The sequence below is a fragment of the Xenopus tropicalis genome, chromosome 3 (genome assembly GCF_000004195.4).
Source record: "Xenopus tropicalis strain Nigerian chromosome 3, UCB_Xtro_10.0, whole genome shotgun sequence".
Taxonomy (NCBI): Eukaryota; Metazoa; Chordata; class Amphibia; order Anura; family Pipidae; genus Xenopus; species Xenopus tropicalis.
Window position 1 is genome coordinate 102,397,023 of NC_030679.2, and position 22,350 is coordinate 102,419,372.

The 22,350-nt window shown below is 38.7% G+C and overlaps 2 protein-coding genes across 3 annotated transcripts in view; one reads left to right on the plus strand and one right to left on the minus strand.

Annotated features, from left to right (window-relative positions):
* Positions 1 to 389: 389 nt before the first annotated feature.
* On the plus strand, positions 390 to 8,893 carry lysmd2 (LysM, putative peptidoglycan-binding, domain containing 2). The gene is given in 3 exon segments (NM_001044403.2): positions 390 to 864; positions 2,962 to 3,302; positions 8,318 to 8,893. Coding segments are annotated over 3 exon segments (624 nt in total). The 5' UTR covers positions 390 to 621; the 3' UTR covers positions 8,358 to 8,893.
* A 3,727-nt stretch (positions 8,894 to 12,620) lies between these two features.
* Positions 12,621 to 22,350, minus strand: part of scg3 (secretogranin III) — a 29,198-nt gene continuing 19,468 nt past the window's right edge. The window contains 4 exon segments of one of the 2 annotated variants that reach the window (NM_001276693.1): positions 12,621 to 13,401; positions 13,737 to 13,817; positions 15,447 to 15,572; positions 17,459 to 17,539. In NM_001276693.1, the coding sequence (NP_001263622.1) occupies positions 13,283 to 13,401; positions 13,737 to 13,817; positions 15,447 to 15,572; positions 17,459 to 17,539 (407 nt within the window). In that variant the 3' untranslated portion in view covers positions 12,621 to 13,282. 2 annotated transcript variants of the gene reach the window in all.

Here is a 22,350-nt window from a genome sequence, read left to right on the forward strand (position 1 = left end):
CAATGAGCCTACTAAGTGAAGGTGCAGAGTGCTCTAGACCCTAGAGTGCCACAGCAGTGAGTGCTTCTCAACCTTCCTAATGCCACAACCCTTTAATACAGTTCTTCATGTTGTGGCGACCCCCAACCATAAAATTATCCCAAAGACCATTGGAAATATGTGTCTTATGGTCTTAGGGACCCCTGTGAAAGGGTTGTTCAACCCCCAAAGGGGTCGCGACCCACAAGTTAAGAAAAGTAAGCCCATTCTGATTCTGCATAGAGTATCCATGAGGTAATAACAAGCCAATAGAGCAGGATAGAGTCTGTGGGCCCCAAGCCTACTGCACAAGCCGACAGAGCGCCCCCTACATGAAGCTCCAGCGCGATTACTAACGGTAACGATAGTTCACTGTGAAGGAAGGGAATAACGAGACTGATAGAAGCAAAGGGCACGGATGACAGAATAAACACAATGGGGACGACGAGAAGGGACCAGAGCTGATATCTCAGTGCAGCCGGCGCAGTCCTGCGGGATGTGAGCTTAGCGCCCTCTGTCTGCCTGTGCGGGGGATGCAAGAAAGGGGGCTCCTGGCTCTGTTGCGCTGTCCTTTCCGTTACCGGAGCTACTCCCCCACAGAACATGGCTGACCTTTCACCGGTGCTTCAGCCGCACAGGGAAGGGGGCTCCCGCTATGGCTACACGATGTTCCCAGGACTTGAGTGTGAGTCTGAAGCCGAACTGTCTCTTAGCCTGGCCCGCACTAAAACCCGTTCGTACGGGAGCACAGCCAGTGTGGCGGCCCCCCTATCCGAGAGGTACATCGAGCACCGCCTCAGCCCAAGCGATACCCTGCAGGGCATCGCGCTCAAGTACGGAGTGACGGTAAGGACATGCCAGGCATGGGGCCTACGCGCCGGAGAGGTGGGATTGATGAGGGGGCGGCCTAATAAGACTCCTTGAACAGGGGATGCGGGGAAACTAAGCTGGTCTATCCTGCAGCTCCACAGCAGCTGGGCAACTATAACTTCCAGCATCCTAAGCAGCGATGAAAAGGGTGGGCATCCTGAAATATTTAGGGATGGTAAAATCCTCCTGCTGGTACTGAAAGAAGCCATAGCCAGGCTGTGCCGTGAGGACGCTGGGAATTGTAGTTCGATAAAAGGGGTCTAGGCGTGAGGATTAATGTATAGTTGTAAATAATGAATCATTATCCATGCTCCATAGGCAACAGGGTAACCAGTAGGACAGGGGTCCCAAACCTTTCTTACTCGTGAGCCACAATCAAATGCAAAAAGACTTGGAGAGCAACACAAGCATCATAAAAGTTCATGGAGGTGCCAAATAAGGGCTAAGAGCTATTAGGCAGCCTCTATGCACACTATCAGCTTACAGGGGCTTTATTTGGAAGTAAATGTTGTTTTTATTCAACCAAAACTTGTCACCAAGTCAGGAATTCAAAAATAACCACATAGGCACTGAGAGCAACACCCAAGGGGTTGGTGAGCAACATGTTGCCCCTGAGCCACTGGTTGGGGATCACTATAGTAGGGCTTACCCCTTTACCTTATCCCGGGCTCTGACCCCTACATATTCTGGGTCTAGGGGTAATACAGGTACATTGGAGAACCCCACTTACTCTAGAAGCTGTCAACTTAAAGTTCTGTACTACCCCACCCCTGCCCTGTTATGGCAAACTATCTGGATGTAAAGGACATCACTGCAAATGTAATATACCAGCTGCTTTTATTTATGTGATATTGCAGACCCACTGCCCACTATTAAAAACTCTTTTTACATATATCTGTACTTATTCTAATGACTGTGTCCACTTCTTAGTTTAAAACCAAAAGCTCACACAATCCCCAGTTCTATATGGTACATTCATGTTAAGCAAAACCTCCCCTTTAAAGTTAATTTTAAGATGAACTACAATTTTAAAGATAATTTTAAGATGAAATGATCCTATATATGCCAGGTAGCTGCTAACTATTCCTTATGAATGCTTGGATTTTTGGTCTGGCAAGGAGGTAGCATTACATACAAACCTAGAAATCCAGTCTCCCCATGCAACATAAAAAGGTTTAATTACCTTTTTTTCAAAAGTAAATTAAACTGCTCTCTCCCAAAGATACTGTTTTACACAACATTTTACATTAGTTTCAGCTACATGTATATAATAATATCAAGCAATTCATTTCAGCCTCCTCAATTTAAACCTTTTTCACATTGAGGACATTGGCCTAATTATGATCAAACTGACATGAAAACATCTAACGTTCCAAGCCCGTCACATACTCAGAATAGCTTGCATTGATAATAGTAGCCAGTGGACTCAGTGGTCACTTGATATATTGTATAGCTAATGCTATGGAAATTTCAGATACCGAAAGTCGTTTGAGGTAATTAGGTAAGGTTTATTAGACACGTATGTGGGTTCTGAGCAAAAGATAGGCTGAACAACAGAACAAAGACGGCACAGGGTTTATATAGACTTTGTGACAGTAGCATGTCATGAGAAACGTATAAGCGTTCCCAGTTAAACAGTTTGCACACATAGAAATATCTTTTCACAGCACCGAAAACAAGGTTTTTGCCAAATAGGTGGTTCTGTCTTCAAGGCTATCGTTGACGTAACTAAGGCTAGTTTGAGAACAGAATCCATCCAAGTAAGGGGGGCCTGTGGGTGAATCTGCACACACAGAATGTATTCCTTATCAATAGCAACCAAAAAAAACTGACTTTTATTTTTGCACTGTTACCATTGAGAGTTGAAAGCTGGGGCAAATTTTGTCCACCATTGTACACAACACTAATAAAACCCATTAAAAGAACCCAAAGTATGGATCAGTGCTGGCAAAGTGTGTCTGGCTAGTGGTTATACAGTTACAATGGGTTTTTTCTCAACATAGCCGTCTATAATTTGTCATAAGGTTTATTTTGTGGGTGAAATTTCATCACGTATTCCTATTTCAATTTTAGATGGAGCAAATTAAAAGAGCCAATAAATTATTTTCTACCGACTGTATATTTCTTCGGAAGTCCTTGAATATTCCAGTTATCTCAAAGAAGGGCTCCTTGTTTAATGGACTTGGCTCATTGGACTCTCCAGAGAATGAAACTCAAGATAATTGTAATTCTCCAACAAAAGAGCCTGCATTAGCCGAGGCTCATACAGTCTCCATACCCAGCTCTGCAAAAACAAATCAACCTATTGTTAGGTCAGATGAAGAGCTGTCAGCCAAAGACTTTCTTCAGAGACTGGACTTACAGATAAAGAGGTCTACTCAGGCAGCCCAGAGGCTAAAAGAAGAAGACCTCAGGTAACCTGTACATAAGTTGGGGAGAATTCAGTAGAATTCAGTAGTGTGTTTTAATGATCTTCGCATGTTAAAATAAAGGTTGTTCTACTATAAAAGGGAATGTTGTTGCAATCAAAAGGACGTAAGTAAAAAATCTGTTAGCTGGGTAGAATGAGGAATGCATCTTAAAGAGCTGCTATTTTGCAAGAGTTCTCAGTAGAGTTGTGTTTACAACAGAGGAGAGCCTGTTGGGGTATTTGCCCTATCTAAAGGTGGCCACACACGTGGCGATCTGACGATGTTCACACGAAACATCGTCAGATCCGCCACACACCGTTCAGGGCTGAAACAGCAGATAAGGAGGTAGAAACAATAGGATTTCTACCTCCTTCTGCCGATTCAGCCCTGACGGCAGATTTTGGTCAGGCGCCTTCTATGGCGCCCGATCAAAATTTTCTAACCTGACCGATCAGCGAGTCGACCGATTTCAGCAACTTCCTGCGATATCGGTCGACTCGCCGACATGCCATACACGCACCGAATATCGTACGAAACGAGGTTTTGTACGATATTATTGGTGCGTGTATGGCCAGCTTAAGAAGAGTGATATTTATAACTCAGTTTGAGGGACTGCTCCTTTGACTTCCTTTGATTATAGGCCTATTGGAGGTGATAAGGAGCTTTTTTGGTAAGCAAAGTAAGACAATAGTGCTCCAACTTGAGCTAAAGTTGTACTTTGGTCAGATTTGTGCACAAGATTAGCCATTGTCTCTGAAAGCTACTGTACTACAGACTGCACTGTCTGTTTAGAAGGAAATCCAATGCTGTCCCATCAGCAGCAGGGAATAGGGGATGAACATGACTGCTGGGGCAGGGATTGGGAATTAACCCCTAATACGTTTTTAAGGGGTGGTTCATCTTTAAGTTAAATTTTAATATGTAATACGCAGGCCACGCCCTCCTCTACATCACATCTGGCATCCTTGGGACCCACCCTACCTTGCCCCGCAGCATCTGCGGCCAAACATATTGTATGGCTCTCCCGGAATTACATTTTAAAATATGTGGTGTTTATGGCTCTCTCAGCCAAAAAGGTTCCCGACCCCTGATCTATAGGGAGCTCAAGTAAAGGGGCCATTTTTGCAGACCGTATTCAGTTTTAACCCAAAGTGTAACCAGCATCGTATATTATTCATAATTGCCTACAAAATTAGGGTTTTTTTTCTATTTATCCACTATGTCTCCTTTAAAACTGAAATGCATGGGCAAAAAAGAAAAAAAAAGCTTTTCTGCTCTAGGCTACCCACCCTTTTTTCACTTCTCTTTAGCCCTGTTCTTTTCTCCTAAACTTCCCCTTCTGCTTATGGTCCTTTAATGTTGTTCCTTGGCCTTCTCATCTCCCCAGTTGCTTTTGCTTATATTATTTCCTTCCGTCCACAATTTCCCTCTTATAAAATCCCATTCCCCCTTCTTATTTTCATTCTGCATCCAGATTTCTTTTTTTTTTATTCCTCCGATTGTTTCATACCTTTTACTCCCTATTCTCCCCATCCTTTTAAGAAGGCTTGCCTGAAATAAAGTGGCAACCAACAGGTAGGGGACAGGCAGGAACTTATGTAAGTTCAGGGAAGACTCAATCTTTTTTTACAGCAAAGCAGTGGGTGTGCTTTTCTTGCCACAGATATGAGCTGCAATGTGTTTGGATCCATCTCACTAGTTCTCCAGTCATATTAAAGATCACTTCTGAGGCATGAAAAACATACCCCCTACAGAAGAGAAGACCAAGCTACTAGACAATCATCAAATTAATTATCCTGCTGTGTGCTGGGAGGAGAGAGATGCATGGTGATTTATATTTCTGCTTTTTACACATGATCAGTGGCGGATTATAATGGAGATTAAAGCAGCCTTTAGGCCCTGGGCACCCAAACACCCCTGTTGTATTCTGCCACTGCTGCCATTACACATATCCCCACCCTTGCTGGACAAACCCGAGGCAGTGGGGCCCACTAGGAATTCACCCGTGGTATCCGGGTGGGCCAGTCTGACCCTTGTGTACCTGCTTGAAAAATGCAGAGTGGCGCAGTGGGGTTAACTTCAGATCCCTTTTCTGTGCAAGTTCACCAGTAGAAGCATGTGCAGTTGAAACCAATCCAGACCTTGCTTTAGCTACACATGCTTTGTGTCTGCAATTGCACAGAAGAAATGGGACCTGTCAACCTGCACAACTCTGCAGATAGGGATGCTTGTGAGAGTAACAGGGGGAGCAGAGAAGAGTGGGTTGTAGGGGCCTAGGGTTGGGGTCATGATTTTGTTCTCATCTAATATAAGATATGGAAGGTGCAAATTAGGCAGGACAGGAGAAGGTGTGGAGGATGATGTATGCAGTTCATGCTTTTGGGTCTGCCCTGCATGCACTGTTGCAAATGTTTTATTGTAGTATAGTAATACAGGTATGGGACCCGTTATCCAGAATGCTTGGGGCTTGGGGTTTTCCAGATAAGGGTTCTTTCCGTAATTAGGATCTCCTCCAGAATGCTTGGGGCCTGGGGTTTTCCAGATAAGGGTTCTTTCCGTAATTCGGATCTCCTACCTTAAGTCTGCTAATAAAATTAAACAGTAATTAAACCCAATAGGATTGTTTTGGCTCCAATAAGGATTAATTATATCTTAGTTGGAATCAAGTACAAGTTACTGTTTTATTATTAGAGAGAAAAAGGAAACCATTTTTAAAAATGTGAATTATTTGATTAAAATGGAGTCTATGGGAGATGGCCTTTCCGTAATTCTGAACTTTCTGGATAATGGGTTTCCTGATAAGGGGTCCGATACCTGTACTTATTGTGGGTTCTGTAGTATCACACATGAAACATTTGTTTGGTGCGCAAAACTATCCTTAATATTATATTTTTTGCATGTTTTATGTATTTTTGCAGTATTGTACTTAACCAAATGTGTGGACAAGTTGTGATATTGGCACAATTAATGTTTTTTGGTGATGCTACCTACTATTTGTATTACTATATTGTATTTTTGTCAAATTCTGATATACTCATCCTTTTTTTTTTTTTTTTTTCTCGGTGTTTCTCATTGTGAATTAGGGACAATACTCTCCAGCTCAGCATTGTTATGCTGATTTATTCAGGTTCAGAATTCATTCTTTTTCAGCTGTCAGGCTCTGTTTTTCTAACAACTGTACAGCAGCTAGTGTATTTTACGAATGAAGCTTCTTCCCACACAAATCCTTGCTGTGTGTGCTGAGCTGCTTTAGTACAGGATACTGCGTGGGCACTAAAGAGGATTTGTGTTTCAACAATGTTGAGAGTGATGTCAGCTAACAACACTTGTCGTGGCCTAAACCTGGCTTGCTAGTAAAACTATATGCTTCTTATTGGCAAATCCACCTTTCTCTGAACTTAAAGCATCTATTTTAGATTGTAATAAATATCTCTGAGAACTGAATACTAAGAAGGGAATATTTGATGTTGAGCCAGAATAACTCTTTAATATGCTTACTGGCAGTCAATGGTGAGTTTCAGTAGTGGTTCTGGCACCACATACTCCAAGCACCAGTGCACCCTGCTATTGACATTTAGACCAAAAGGCATACATATTTTTTTGTATATTTAATAGAGATGCATCGAATCCAGGATTCGGCCAAGAGTCAGCCTTTTTTGGCAGGATTTGGATTTGACAGAATCCACAATCCTGGCTGAACCAAATCCAAATCCTAAAAATGATGTGACTTTTTGTCCCATAAACACAGAAGTTGAAAATATTTCAGTGTGTGGTGACATTTGTAAATCTAAGGTTGTCAGCCCTGAGTTTGATCCAAGTAAATTATATTTCTGGCTGTTATTATATTTCCCTTCATTTTGTATTAGTAGGCTTTTTTTAAAATCTTTCACAATGGGTTGGATAATTCAAAAGCAGAGGAACAACTTTGCTCCAGGGCAGTAAATCCTCCCCAAAGTAAGGAACAGATTGTGGAAAGATTAATTCCATTTTAAATTCAAAGGACTTTCTTCCAGCAACCACTTGGACAGTGCAGGATATATCTGAGTGTATCAGACATACATGCAGTGCTATTGCTGTTGATATATTTTCCATTACAGTTCTGCATCTGCTGTATCTTGGGATGCAGCTCACATGTTGATTAAAAATGTCCATGAGTTTTCCAATATTTGGCGCACTAAATAGTCCTTCTCGGCATATTTACATTTTGATATGAGCGAAGAGAGACATATTGCTAGCCTTGCATGACGTGCTCAGAGAATCAAGCAGCACAACGTGTTTGTAACAGATTTATGAAACTTTTCTGCTGATGTCTATTGAAAAGGTAACAATGGAGGAAAACATGAACCTGCTTTACCTTTATTAATTTAAATATTCAGAGAAGGAATGTTTTGTACACAACATGTTATACACATATGTTGACACTGAACAGACATGCACAGTAAAAACCACAATAACTGATTGCAAAAGTATGCACCCTCTTTAATTCAGTATGTAGTAGTTGCACCTTTGGCAGCCATACCAGCCCGGAGTGTTTCTGGAGAGATGAGCTCTGCACAAATGAGCACTGTAAGGTTTCCTCTTCTTTGTTTTAAAACTGGTTATGCTCTGTCAGGTTGCAAGGCGATTATGGGGGAACAACATTTTTCATGTCCAGTTCAAAATTCTGTTATGGATTAGATCTGGACTCGTTTAGTATAATACAGACAGTAATATTTTGAAACAATTTGCAATCAGTCATCAGTTTTTCTTTTGCTATTTTTAAGTTATCTTTTTGTTCAGTATATTTCCAATTTAAGCAGTTGTGTGGTTGTTAGGGTTCAATCTACCCTAGCAACTAGACTGTGATTGAATGAGAGACTAGAATATGGATTATGGGTGGGAGAGGGCCTGGTTAAAAAAAAATAAAAGTAATAAAAAGTAACAATAACTATAAAATTGTATAAAAATAAATAATGAAGACAAATTGAAAAAATGTATGCTTTTCAGTTTTAGCTTTAAACTTCTTGTTTTGTTTTTAGACATGATGATTCCTATGCAACTTGCTCCTATCAGCACTAAGAGACAAGAAGATATCTGGTCTTGTTAAAGCAATGGCTGTGGGTCCACATACACCAAACATCTAATCTTAAAGACTTCCTTTGTTTGACAAATCTATTGTTGACATTTTTAATATGATTGCACTGATGTTGATTTATCTGCAATAGTTCAGTGTCCTTATTATATTGCCTTTAAATACATATGGCAGCCTTTGAAACCTACCGGTATATTTATATATTAAAAGTAAGTCATTTGCAGACACTGTTTGCTGCGTCTTTTGAATTCAAAAAGGGAAATGAATGACATATCCGCACTCCTATGACATTTTGTTACATGGCTGCAGACTGTATTTCATTTGCAATACTCTGTATTTTAGTTTCACTGCTCATTTTATCAACGGTTTTGTCACTTTTTTTTTTGGTTGTTTCTGTTTTATATTGCGGTTAATTGAGACCCACAGAGGTCTTTTGAGTGCAAATGATAAAAAAACTTTACTGTGTTTAATGTGATTTTATTGTTTACTCATTTTAAAAAATAAACTTCTTTCTGTGACTTATTTACAGTTGCAGTTATTCTTCATTAATATGAACTGCTTTAGTTATGTTTATATTATTTTTGCAGCTCAGTTAATTACAACTGTTCCAGATTCAAGCATTCATCTCAAGGATCTTCTTAATCCCTATAAAATGTCAAAAAACATTACCATCAGAATACAGCTTGTAGGCCCTACCATATAAATGAATCGCTGCCTGAACTTGGTCCCATTGATTTTAATATGAGGTTGAGTGAAAATATGGTGTATATGTGTGGAGTAAATTGAAATATGAACCTTAATATATAACACAAAATTATACCACAAATTATACTGTGTGTGTGTTGTTAGGACTAAATGTGGCCATTAAGCACAATAATGCTGAATATTATGTCACTTTAGTTCACAATGCTCCACAATACTATAGCTGGTTTTGATGAAAGGAGAGCAGAGTGCTGCATGTTTTTACAGTTTGTTGCAAGTAAAAATGTTTTTTCTTCAAAGCAAGAATGCAGTGCTGTAGCATTTAGCAAATATGTTTAATAAATACTGTGTATGGAATGGTTTTATAATTAAAAAAAAAAACTTTAAATAATTTTAAATAATTTAAAATTTTATTCAGATGTAGAAAAAAAAGAATTGAAAGCATTAATAGGATGATTAGGATTACAACAAGTAAGTATGTTTTCTCATTTTGTGGAGATTTTCTGTATCTTGGATTTTCTGTATCTTTACCACATTGTACCATTGTCTTGTGTTTACATATAGAACAATCACTGCTATTCCTACAAAACTGCAGTACTGCAAGATGTGAAGTCCTGCCTGTATAAAGGTGGCCATACACGCACCGATAATATTGTACGAAACCTCGATTCGTACGATATTCGGTGCGTGTATGGTATGTCGGCGAGTCGACCGATATCGCAGGAAGCTGCTGATATCGGCCGACTCGCCGATCGGACCAGTTTGAAAATTTTGATCGGGCGCCATAGAAGGCGCCTGACCAAAATCTCCCTTCAGCGCTGAATCGGCAGAAGGAGGTAGAAATCCTATTGTTTCTACCTCCTTACCTGCCGATTCAGCCCTGAATGGTGTGTGGCACATCTGACAATGTTTAGTGCGACTGATGGTCAGATTGCCACGTGTATGGCCAGCTTAAGTGTTTAATAAAATCTGACATTTTACCTTCCGTTCTATTACCGCTTGTCATGCAGCACGACAGGTACAGTTTGACTGAAATAGCCCACCGCATGATTTTGGATTAAGTAAGTGGTTTCATAGGAATACATAAAGGTACTGTGGTTAAAATATCCATCTACAAAAAAAAGCTTTAAATCTTGCACATTGTCTACCAGGTTAAGCATCATTTGTTGTCTAACCATAAAATTCTAAAAAATTAAAGGGTAGAAGTATGGAGCACTAAATGAGACAGTTTTACTTACCCTTGTAAAATTAAGCACAACAGAATTGCGGTGCACCGTGAAATAGGATTTTCAGCCGAGCTTGTTGTACTTTTGGTTTGCCTGAAGCTACTCCCCTCTGCCCTGTTTATATGCTTTCTGGTTCTGCTTTTAATAAAATGCAAGGAAACTGTTTTTTTTTTTTGTCTAAGAGAAATATGTTTGCTGACAGTCTAGTTATGGCAAGCATAATTTACATTTGCCTTCAAGCAATATAAAGCATTGCTACTAACTTCTAGATTTATAAAGCAAGGCCATTTTTCCCAATCATATATTTTAATTTATTTTGTGGCAACTTTTTTTGTATATATTTTGTAAATATTTCATTGTTTTATTTTGGTGTGCAGGGAAAGCTAGAATAAAACACAATTTAAATGTTACCTGTTAAGTACATAATGTACATCTTTATGGAACATACTGTATATCCAAACTTGATTTACTGAACATTTTGATGCATTTCTGCATTTTACAGGGAGAACTATAATACAATCACACACTTGCATCATGCTTAAAACATTGTGTTCTCATTCCTTTCATAGAAGAACTCAAGAAAATGACCTCTGGGTACTTTTTCAGGTTTAGTGCACTGCCCATAGACTTCAGTATTAAAGAGTAAAAATGACTCATGATCAGCAGAAAGCGTTCCCCTGTGTTACCAGCTATGGCTGTGGCTATGGCTATCTGAGGATACCCAAGGCAGCTCTGGGTTGATCACTGCATCTCTCCTCCTAAACCGACTTCTGCTTGATGTTATTTCTGCCAGAGTGCCAAATGAGTGGGTTCTGTAAATTTGTTCAGGAATGTGGATAAGCAAATAATATGTACAACTGAAGCAGGGAGGTTGGAGGAATTGTTGTGCTGGATTTTGGCACAAAATTACCCTATTGTTTTCTTCCTGTATTTACCTAGACCAGAATGCACTGTTACTAGTATAGACTAGCTCAAGAAATAATGGGGCTCATTTATAAAGGCTTGGCACATTTGCAGCTGAGCAGTAACTCATAGCAAACAATCAGTGATCAGCTTTTGTCAGTCAGCTGCAAGTCAAACAATTTAAGCAAACATCCGATTGGTTGCTGTGAAGCACTGCCCAGATGCAAATTTGCCCAGTCAACAGTAATGTATTGCAGTAATACAGATATCTACCCCAAAATATAACACATTAGCCAGTAGACCAAAAAAATAAGAAAACCTTATCTAACTGTGATCCACAATCCCACAATATTTCTATTGTGAAACCAGAGATTGTCACAATCCACATGTTTGGCTCATCCAAAGTGCAACTTGCTGACATTTCTTTTGTCTTACTAGGAAAATACTGTACAGCCAATAATCGGGCATTCTTTCACCACGACTTGTCTTTAAAAATAGTGTGGTGGCAATGCTCCTCTTAATGAAAGCCTTAATAGGTGGTTGGATATTTTAAGGGCTCTGGCACACGGGGAGATTAGTCGCCCGCGACGAATCTCCCTGTTCGCGGGCGACTAATCTCCCCGAGTTGCCATCAGTTGCCATCCCACCGGCGAACATGTAAGTCGCCGGTGGGATGGCACACGCGGCGGCGTGATTTCGGCAAATCGCCGAAAATGCCTCGCGAGGCAACTTCGGCGATTGACCGAAATCGCCTGCGCAGCGTGTACCATCCCACCGGCGACTTACATGTTCGCCGGTGGGATGGTAGTTCGGGGAGATTAGTCGCCCGTGACAAGGGAGATTTGTCGCGGGCGACTAATCTCCCCGTGTGCCAGAGCCCTAAAGGTGATGTAAACTAAAAAAAGAAAATGAAAGTAAACTTAATCTTAGTGCTCCTTTGAGCATTTTTGCAATTTACAAGGGCAGGGCTAGAGGCCCAGTGGTTACATAAATATGCAATCATTGTCTCTAGTGAGTAATTACAAGTAACCTAGAAATCTGTGCTGAGCTGGAGGGTAGAAACTCAATCTCGGGGTTGTCAGTATAACTGTAAATGCTGAGTGCTGCTCAATGGATATTGTGCCTGAATATTTAATTCAGTCGTGGACCACCGACCCAGCAGTCTATAAAGAAAGTTGCTGAGCTGTTAGTTCTGTTTAGTAATATGAAACTGCTGCTATTTTTTACACTAATTAAAACAGAAAGTACAGTCCCAGCACTCTGAGAAAATTTACTTGAATATTTTTTTTTTTATTTTTTTTTGGTGAATGCTAAACTGTGACTCTGCTGCTATCAGTTGGCTACATTTCCCTGTTTCCAGTGCTTGGCAAGGGTTTGTGGGACCTGAAGTTCAAAAACAGCTGAAAAGTCAAATGTTTGAAATTTACAAAATGCAGTATATATTATTATTGTAAAATGAGAGCTACCAGTCATAGGCATATTGTTGTCTTTATAGAAATATAAAAACACAGTTTTAAGTATTATAGTTGCTATTACTATTTAGAGAAGACGCACAAGGAAATGGACATTACATTGGTCATGTATTGGTAAGTACCAGTCTATGAAAATGGCCTTCGCACCTATACATTAAACTGATGCAATGGATTTTTTAATGAAACACAAAAAACAGGTAGGGCCAGATTTACGATTGCTCATTCTTTTTTTATGAGCGGTAATGTTACAATAAAAGTACCCAATTGTAGCTACACAGGAAATTCATTTTACTGAATTGCTAAGCCCCCATTTATTTGCATTTGGTTGATAACTAAGCACACATTCTATTTTTGTGGATTAGTGATTTGGTAGGCAGTTATATGGCATTGCCTCTAAGTTTTAATACCTCATATTACAATGGTTGTCGACCACTGGGAGCAATCAAACACATTATTATGAACTGGCACCCTGATCTTATTTGATAAATGCATCAATCATATCCTTCGGGATATCCTAAAATTATTAATTTTGTAAATCTGTCCCTTTGACAAAAGTGTAGGTTTCTAATTCTAAAGCAATGTTTTCTAACACAACCACAGGATCTAGCTTCACAGGCTACTGTAGATACGCTTGATAACATTGGCCTCTTCCTTGTCCAAAATTCCTTTTTCCACGTAGGAATCTGCCTGCTGGTTGATGAAATCTTTCAGTTTTGAAAGATCATTATCTGAAAATAAAAAGAAAGGGGTTTTATACTCAATATTAAGACATTTGTTTGCACTTGTGTATAACAGAATGAAAGGCCTATGATGAAACTGTTGGGAATCCATGTTTTCACCTTTGTGTGTTTTGGAAGAACAGTTATATTATTACTGCAGAACCCTGATTTTATGTACTTGGATTTTATAATTATGCTTGAAATAGATTTTATTATTATGCTTGAATAAATAGATACAAAGTATCTTTGGGGTAATTATCCCAACCAAGAAAAATATTTTTATCTAGGGAATTTAACATTTCAAAGAAGGCTCATGCAGAAACATAATATTATATTTTTGTTACCTCCTTTGTTTCCCTCTTTGTTATGTTCCTTTAGCCACTCAATATTTTTTCTGATTGCTTCTAAATATGTCTCAGCCTTCCCTGGAGAAAAATAGAAAGTGTCAGTGACTGATGGACAAGATAATTGGTTGCTTTGCGTGACTAAACTATTTTTGGAGTATGTTTAGACACATTGAAATTTTTCTTTGCTATGTAAAATTAGCTCTTCTCCTCAGAGACAATGAAATATTGTCCCAAAAGAATTTAAAATTGTCTAGAGATTCCATCATAAAATACACATTCCTTTATGATCCATTACACGGTTGCCATATTGATAGTTAATGCTTAAAGAGTTTGATCTACATGTTAAGTTTTAGTTTGTTACAGAATGTACTATTCTTAGCAACTTTGCAGTTGATCTTCTTTTTGAATTTTATATAGATTTTTTAATGGCTTGCTTTTCTCCAGCAGTCAAAAAATATTGTTTTGCCAGTCTACAATTTTATTGTTATTGCTACTTTTTATTACCTATATTTTTATTCAGACCCTCTCCTATTCATCTGATAGTCTTGTTTACACCATGGTAAATTGGACCACAGTAACCAGGTAGCAGCTGAAATTACAAACTGAAGAGATCTTGAGCAAAAAGCTAAATAATTACAAAACTACAAAAAAATAAAAAATGAAGACCAATTGTAAACTCTCTCAGAATATCACAGACTGCTTTATACTAAAAGGTAATATAATGGTGAACTACCCCTTTTAATCTTTAGCATTTAGATTGCAATATATGTCCCTGTTAATCTTAGTTGAACTCTGCCTGGTGGGCATTCATATACACCATGCTAATGATATAAATATGCACAGACATGTTGAGTAGAGCAAATAATAGCACAGGAAGGACACTCACTGCAAATTATAAAACTAAAACATTTGTTTCTAAAAACTTAGCAGATGGGAAAATTGAGTAGGTAGCCCTTCTACCAGGTACCAAAGATACAGTCCACCATGAACTGAAAACCCATGAGTTTCATGGGGTTATAAGAAATATGGTGTGTAATTAAATGCTATATTTTCTTTTTTTAATGTCAGATTCTTCCTTACTCTCTTCTGCTATACAGATAATACATGGAACTTAATAGTGTGTCCTAAATACTTGCCTCTCAAGAGACAGCAAACTGAGCAGTATTGTCTATTTCTCACCACTTTTGTGCCTGCTTCATCTGAGGCTAGCAACAAGGCTACTACCAGAACCCTTTGGCCTATACTATTCCTGATACCTTTCTGTCTATGTAAAGCAATTGCTATTAAACGTCCTATTTTGTGGTTACACCTTGATTGCACCTGCTTAATAGTTTAACATTATTCTACAACTCTATTTCTCTATTTTTTTTTTCTTGTACATGATATTCCCATTGGACCCTAATATTATTTTTATATCCTTTGGGCGAACCCTGAATCCTACGGGAAAGATTAGGGCGAATACCAATCCAAATCTGCATATGCAAATAAGGCCACGGAAGGGATAAAGAGAACTTCGCTTAAAGTGCACGATGAAGAATTTTTAACTTTCGTTATGTGACAAAAAGTCCTGTGATTTTGAGGATTCGCATTCAGTTTGGCCAGGCACATGGATTCAACCGATACAGAATCCTGCTGAAAAAGGCAGAATCTTGGCCTAATCCCTGTGCTGTATATGACTAGGTGGAAGTATAAAAATGGCAACAGTACCTTTTGGTTTATCTTTGTCCTCAGCATCTTTGGGCTCTGGTTTTGTGGAGTCCTTTAATGCTTCATATTCTTTTTCCATTTTGGCTGCTTCTTGTTTTGTGCTGTCAGATTCATCAACATTCTTGTCTTCTACACCAAGAAAGGACAATGGATTTTACCCCAACTATTACCTTGAGGGATTCTTGGTGATTACAACATTTCATTTGTGCCATAGCTTGTTTTTTTTTTTTAACTATTATATTAGGAGCTTGAACCCATAAGCAAATCATTTGTCTGAATGGAAATCTCTAAGCAACTCTGCTTATTTGACTATTCTCATGAGTTCCCATCAAAGCCCATGGGAACGTTTTGGAATATGAAAACATTTTTCACGCTTATGAAAATTCAAGTGACAAAGTATTATAACTGAGAAAAAAAATGTGTGAAACATTCTGGCATTCCTCTTGTGAGAAATTTGTGTATAACTGAATAGAATTTTCAGATGATGGTAACTTGCCTGTTTAGTTTTGTGATTCTGCTTAGTGAACAGCTTACAAGGCTATTTTTAAAGGTAACATTAACTACATGAACTACTTGTTCACTTAAGGGAAGTTTTTCAATTATCTCATATATGGAACATTAACAAACCAGTGATTTTTTTTTGTCATGAAAGACTGTGAATTCATTACCATTTCATTGCACTGGCATATGGGTATTATGAGGTTAAGATGTCTGCTTCGGGTACTATTTAAGTTGTAGTCTGGAACCCTGAAACTGATCCCTATACCAGTGAATTTCCAAACAAAGGGTTACTAAAATATTTGTATCCCTGTGATTTTACAGTGTTTTTGAAGTTTTTGAACCAAAACGGTCCTTATAACAGCAAATGACAGGCTTCTGTTTGATCCCTCTTTTCTTCAGTGATGTTTACTAAAGCCTAAATATGTGCATAAGCTGCACTCTATAAATAACAATATAATATATTATTGTAAAAAATGATTTTGTGTTCTTACTAATACATGTTCATTTAAGAAAGTCTAATTGTAAACTAATGGGTGCTAATAAAACAGCCTTTAAAAGTCACATTGTGCTGAGGTTAAAGGCTTTGAGCGATCTGATACTTTCAAAATCACCAATAGTTTATAGATTACTATGCACTCTTATTAAATTAATCAATATACAAAGGTGGTATGCTTTTGCAGTAGCTATACGATTTAGCATATATAGCAGTTTGCAAAATGTTACATACAGACATAACCATGTGTATAATACATACCACTCAGCAACAAAGAATAAAGGACTAACAGAAAGCAGACCCTTCTTAGACAGATGAGAATTATTCCAATGTTTCAGCACAAGTCTTTGTTGTTATATTGCTATAAATGTTATTGCCAATAGATTAGTCACTATAGTGCAAGCTAGAAGGCTAGATTTATTCTGCGGAATGCTTTACCATACCTGAGCAAACAACCATAGAATCTCCCTCTGTTTGTTTAAGATAGCAGCTGCCATTTTAGCTTTATTTGACTTCACTTCCAGGCAGCAGTTTGTAGGCATGGAACAGCTCTCAGCTCAGATTACACAGCAGAGATGGGAGGGGAAAGAAGAGAAAGGAGGGGGAGTGTAGAGAGGAGCAAACTGAGCAGACTCGTGCCTTGCCCTGAAGGATTTTTCTGAGAGCAGAAAGTCTAACACAGAAGATCATGTATACAGAATAGAAAATACAGAAAAGAAAAGAAATGTGGTAAATTTTTTTGGCGCTGAGGACACAGAGCAGCAGTTCTGTAAGTGCTTATGGCTGTATTTACATAGACCTTTCTGATAAAGCTTACTTAGTTTTTAAGTCTTTAAGTAAATTGTGCCTTTGTATATTGATTTATTTATTAAGAGTGCGGAGTAATCCTATGTGGCCAGCTTTAGTCATCTCAGTAAGATTACAAATAAACCTACTACAGAAGTTATGATCTCTTATCGCTGACTTTCTAATGGTACAGTATAAAAGCTCATGAAATCAGAATTTAACTGTGCAATACCTGAGAGTATGCTTTTGTGAGAACCAAAGCTTTTTCCAAGTTTATTCTTTGCTTGCACAGCTATCATGGCATCCAGGTTTTCTGCAAAAGAAAATGTAGAAACAATAAAAATGATTCCGTACCAGCCCAAGGCAACCACAGCCCTTTAGCAGGGAAGATCTGTGTCCCCAAGTAGCTCCCCATCTTCTTTTCTGCTGATTCCTTGCACATGCTCTGTGCTGCTGTCATGTATTAAGTTTAGGGACTGACTCACAATATACTGTGTATATATAGGATATAAATGTCACAATATAAAGACTAGAAAGGAAAGTTTGAGAACAAACTTTATGTTGGGTTGAAAAACGTGAAGATACTAAATGAAATCTGATCTGTTGTTGGCTCCCCCCACTTTTTCTAACCTCGTACCACAGTTACAGTTATATAGTAAAAACCACTGTGCAAAGTTTGGGGACCCTGGTTTTAATAGTGTCCCCCACTGAAAGTCAAAGAGTGACATCTGATTGGTGGTTGGTGGCTCCACCCCCTTTTTCTAACCTGGAACTGCAGTTACCCAGTGACTAACTCTGCAAAGTTTAGGGACCCTAGGATTAATAGCAGTTTAAATTTAAACCAATAAAAATCAATAGGTAAATTGTGATTGGTGGTTGGTGGGTGTGCCCACTTTTTCTAACCTTGAGTCGAAGTCACCCAGTGACAAACAGTGGGCACCCTGGCATAAATAGTGTGAGAATGGCAGCATTTTAAATTTAAACCAATAAAATTCAATGGATGAAATCTGATTGGCTCTTAGTGGCACAACCCACTTTTGCTATTCTTGAACTGCAGTCCCCAAATTTGCAAAGTTTGGGGACTCAGGCATTTTGGGGACTGACAGCATTTTGCACTTCACCATTGAAAGTAAATAGGTGAAATGTAATTGGCTGTTAGTGGCTCTGCCCACTTTTTCTAACTTTGAATGGCAAATTCCCAGTGACTAACTCTGGAAAGTTTAACAACCCTGGAATTAATACTTAAATAATGGCATCAGTTTAAATATAAACCAATTAAATTTAATGGGTGGAAATGGATTGGCTGTTGGTGGCTCCACCCACTTGTACTAACCCTGAATATGTAGTCAGCCAGTGACTGACTGTGCAAAGTTTGGGAACCCTGATATAAATAGTGTGAGAAAGGCAGCATTTTAAATTGAAACAAAAAAAAAAATCCAGTAGGTGAAGGCTTATTGGCTGTTGGTGGCTCCACCCACTTTTTAAAACCTAAAAATGCAGTCCTCTAGTGACCCTGGTGTTAATACTGTGAGAATGGCAACATGTTCAATTTCCCCATTAAAAAGCAATAGTTAAAATCTGATTGGCTGTTGGTGGCTCCACCCACTTTTTCTAACTCTGAGCCACAGTTACCAGGTGATTAGCTCTGCAAAGTTTGGGGATCTACTGAAAACAATGAAAGAATGTGATTGGCTTTTGGTGACACCACCCACTTTTTCTAACCTTAAGTACGTCAAACGAGTCACCCAGTTTGGGAACCCTGGCATCAAACCAATAAAATTCAATAGGTGAAATCTGATTGGCTGTTGGTGGCTCCGCCCACTTTTTCAAAACTAAAACTGCAGTCCCCTAGTGACCAACTGTGAAAAGTTTGGGGACCCTGGGGTTAATACTGTGAGAGTGGCAGCAGGTTGAATTTCCCAGTTAAAAGTCAATAGGTAAAATTTGGCTGTTGGTGGCTCCGCCCACTTTTTCTAACCTTGAACAACAGTTACCTGGTGCCTATCTCTGCAAAGTTTGGGGACCCTGGTGTTATTACTGTGAGAATGGCAGCAGCTTGAATTTCCGCCAAGTTAATAGGTAAAATCTGATTGGCTGTTTACAGCTCCGCCCACTTTTGGGCATCCAACAATCATCATATTTTCATTCAGGCTGACCCCATGACTATGTGATTCAAGTTTGGGGAGTGTAGCCTCAAAGCTGTAAGATTGGCAGCAGTTTCAATTTCCCCATTAAAGTGGCCCCTCCCACTTTGGGGTCATCCAACAAATGATGCTGTTTCATTCGGGGTGAAACCATGATTATGTTATTCAAGTTTGGGGGGTGTAGCTTCAAAGCTGTAAGTGTGGCAGCAGTTTGAAAATCTTCCCTTTCAAAGTCAATGGGAAAATTGGGGGGTTCGGAGCAGCGCCACAAAAAGATGGGGTCGGGGTCGCTTAGAAAAGCACAAGCAACCTGCTGCGCTATAGGGTGAAGAAGTGTGGAGAGTTTGGGTGTTGTATCCCTAAAACTGTAGGAGGAGTAGCGTTTAGAAAATGGGGGGCGCTAAATAAGCAGAAGAAGCGGCAGAATAAGCTGAAGTCGAAGAACAGTATGTTGGGGTTTTCAACCCAACATAATGATGGTAAATAATACAGATTACTAGTAAATGTCAGCTCTATAACCAGTGCAATTAGCATCAGAATTTAATAATCAGTCCTGTAGCATCACCCTCTGTGACAGACAAACCTCATTTTCTGCTTGATAATTTCCTAAATCCCCTAAGCTTAGCTTCTCACTGGCTCCTCAGAGCCCACTGAGCATGTGGACCACTTTGAGGGTCTGGATCATTACTGTTATAGAGATGCAAAACCTTCAGGCTGGTGTAAATAAAAAATATATATAGAGATATATATATATATATATATCGAAAAAAAAGTCCAGCAGCACCAAGCTTATTGCAAAAAAATCAGTTGTGTATTAACAAATGCTGGAACAGATGCATTTTTTAATACACAATTGATTTTTTTTGCAATAAACTCGGTGTTGCTGGTCTTTTTTTCCCATACTTGACTACTGTATTTACCCTGCATCCGAGACAAAGTCTTTCCGAGTGCCACCCTTGGTTTGATATATATCGTCTCAGTACAGCTCTCATTTAAGCTGTTTTCACAGTTCAAATTGTTAAACAAATCTATGGTAAAATCACAGTTTATTTCATAATTGCTTGATATAGTGTTAATTAAACAAGGTTTGCATTATTAATTATCCCTTGGAGGAAATATCTGCCTTCAGCATTTTAATTGAATTATCCCTATAATCAGATATCTGTACTTATGTAGCATAATGGGTTATGCTGAATTCTTTTTCACTATTGTGAATTCAATCCAAATATGAATGGTTATATTAGCAGTTTCCATTGATGGTGATATAGCAACGCAAGCTCTCCTGCGCTATCACAGTAATGGTAACACTAATGAACATTTCTAATAAAATTCTTCCTTTGTTCATCAGAGCTCTTTTCATCCAGTAGTTAGGGAATATTTTTCAGTTCTCTCTCATAGAGACCTAATAGGATGTCGGCCATCTGTGCACAGGTGGACAATGTTTGCTCGGAGGCACATTAGGCATTGCTGCCGGTGAGTCATACACCCTAGTACCATGCATGCACTTGTGGGTTTCCAGGCAACAGCTTTTACTAATGGCTATCAGGGCTTATCGTTGCCACAATCTGGTTTTAAAAATTGTACAGACTGAAAATAAGCCCAGAAACATGGTCATTTAGGTCCTATTCACTCATTAGTGTATTTAGGGGAAGGAAAACAAGCTAAAGGCAAAGTACTTTATTTCTACAAGTCCAGTATGTGAGTCTTTTCTGTTTTGTCTTATTTTAACTGCAGGGTACATTTCTCCCTTATGCCTTTGAAAGCCCCTTTTATTTTAGAAGTACTGTAGCCTGCTTCAGGGTTTATGTAACTATGCTTTATGGATTTTATTTTAGACACCAATTTTGCTTGAAATAACATACTCATGAAATTATATATATGAAGGATTTTTCACCAGAAGTAATTATGCCAGGTACCGGCTGGCCGTTATAAAGAAGCCGCATATTATTATCTACATCTTATGCTCATTTCTAATATCCAACATACTGTACATCATTGCTTTATGGCATTAATTACATTTTTCCCAAGCACTTACATCCATCCCTAGCTATTTTTTTATTCAATTGCTTGCTGTCTTATGCAGTTTGCTTGCTGTCTTATACTGTTTTGTTTTCCTATTGCCAAAGCTTTTCCTATTGCCAAAGGACATGTCAACCCAAAAAACATAATTCTAAGCAACTTTGCAATATACATTCATTACATATTTGTAATGTTCTTTTAGTTATTTGTATATATTACTTCTATTAAAAACAGTGTTTGTCTGTCCTCTTCTGTTCTCTGCCCTGGTGGCTCTGGCATTTGAAGCAATGTAACACAAGGCAGCAGACTGACATACCTGACTTGCTGGAGGAGACTGGCTTTTGCAACATTGTTTAAAAAGTAACAACCAGGAGTTCAGCAAATGCAGCTTTCAATAGCAATTACATTACATTTACAAATAACTAAAGCACTAATAATTTTAAATAAACTGATATTGGAATGTTGCTTAGAATAAGGGGCACATTTACTAACCCACGAACGGGCCGAATGCATCCGATTGCGTTTTTTTCGTAATGATCGGTATTTTGCGAGTTTTCGGAAATTATCGTGACTTTTTTGTTACCAATACGATTTGCGCGAAAAAACGCGTGTTTTTCGTAGCCATTCCGAAAGTTGCGCAAAATCTGGTGATTTTTTCGTAGAGTTAAAACTTGCGCGAAACGTCGCGCCTTTTAAGTTTTAACGCTATGAAAAAGGCACGACTTTTCGCGCAAGTTTTAACGCTACGAAAAAATCGCCAGATTTTGCGCAACTTTCGGAATGGCTACGAAAAACTCGCGTTTTTTTGCGCAAATCGTATTGGTAACGAAAAAGTCGCGATAATTTCCGAAAAGTCGTAAAGGCGCCGAAAAAATCGCAAAAAATACGAAAAAGTCGCAAAATGTTCGTTTTCCAATCGGAATTTTTCCAATTCGAATTCGTGTCTTAGTAAATCAGCCCC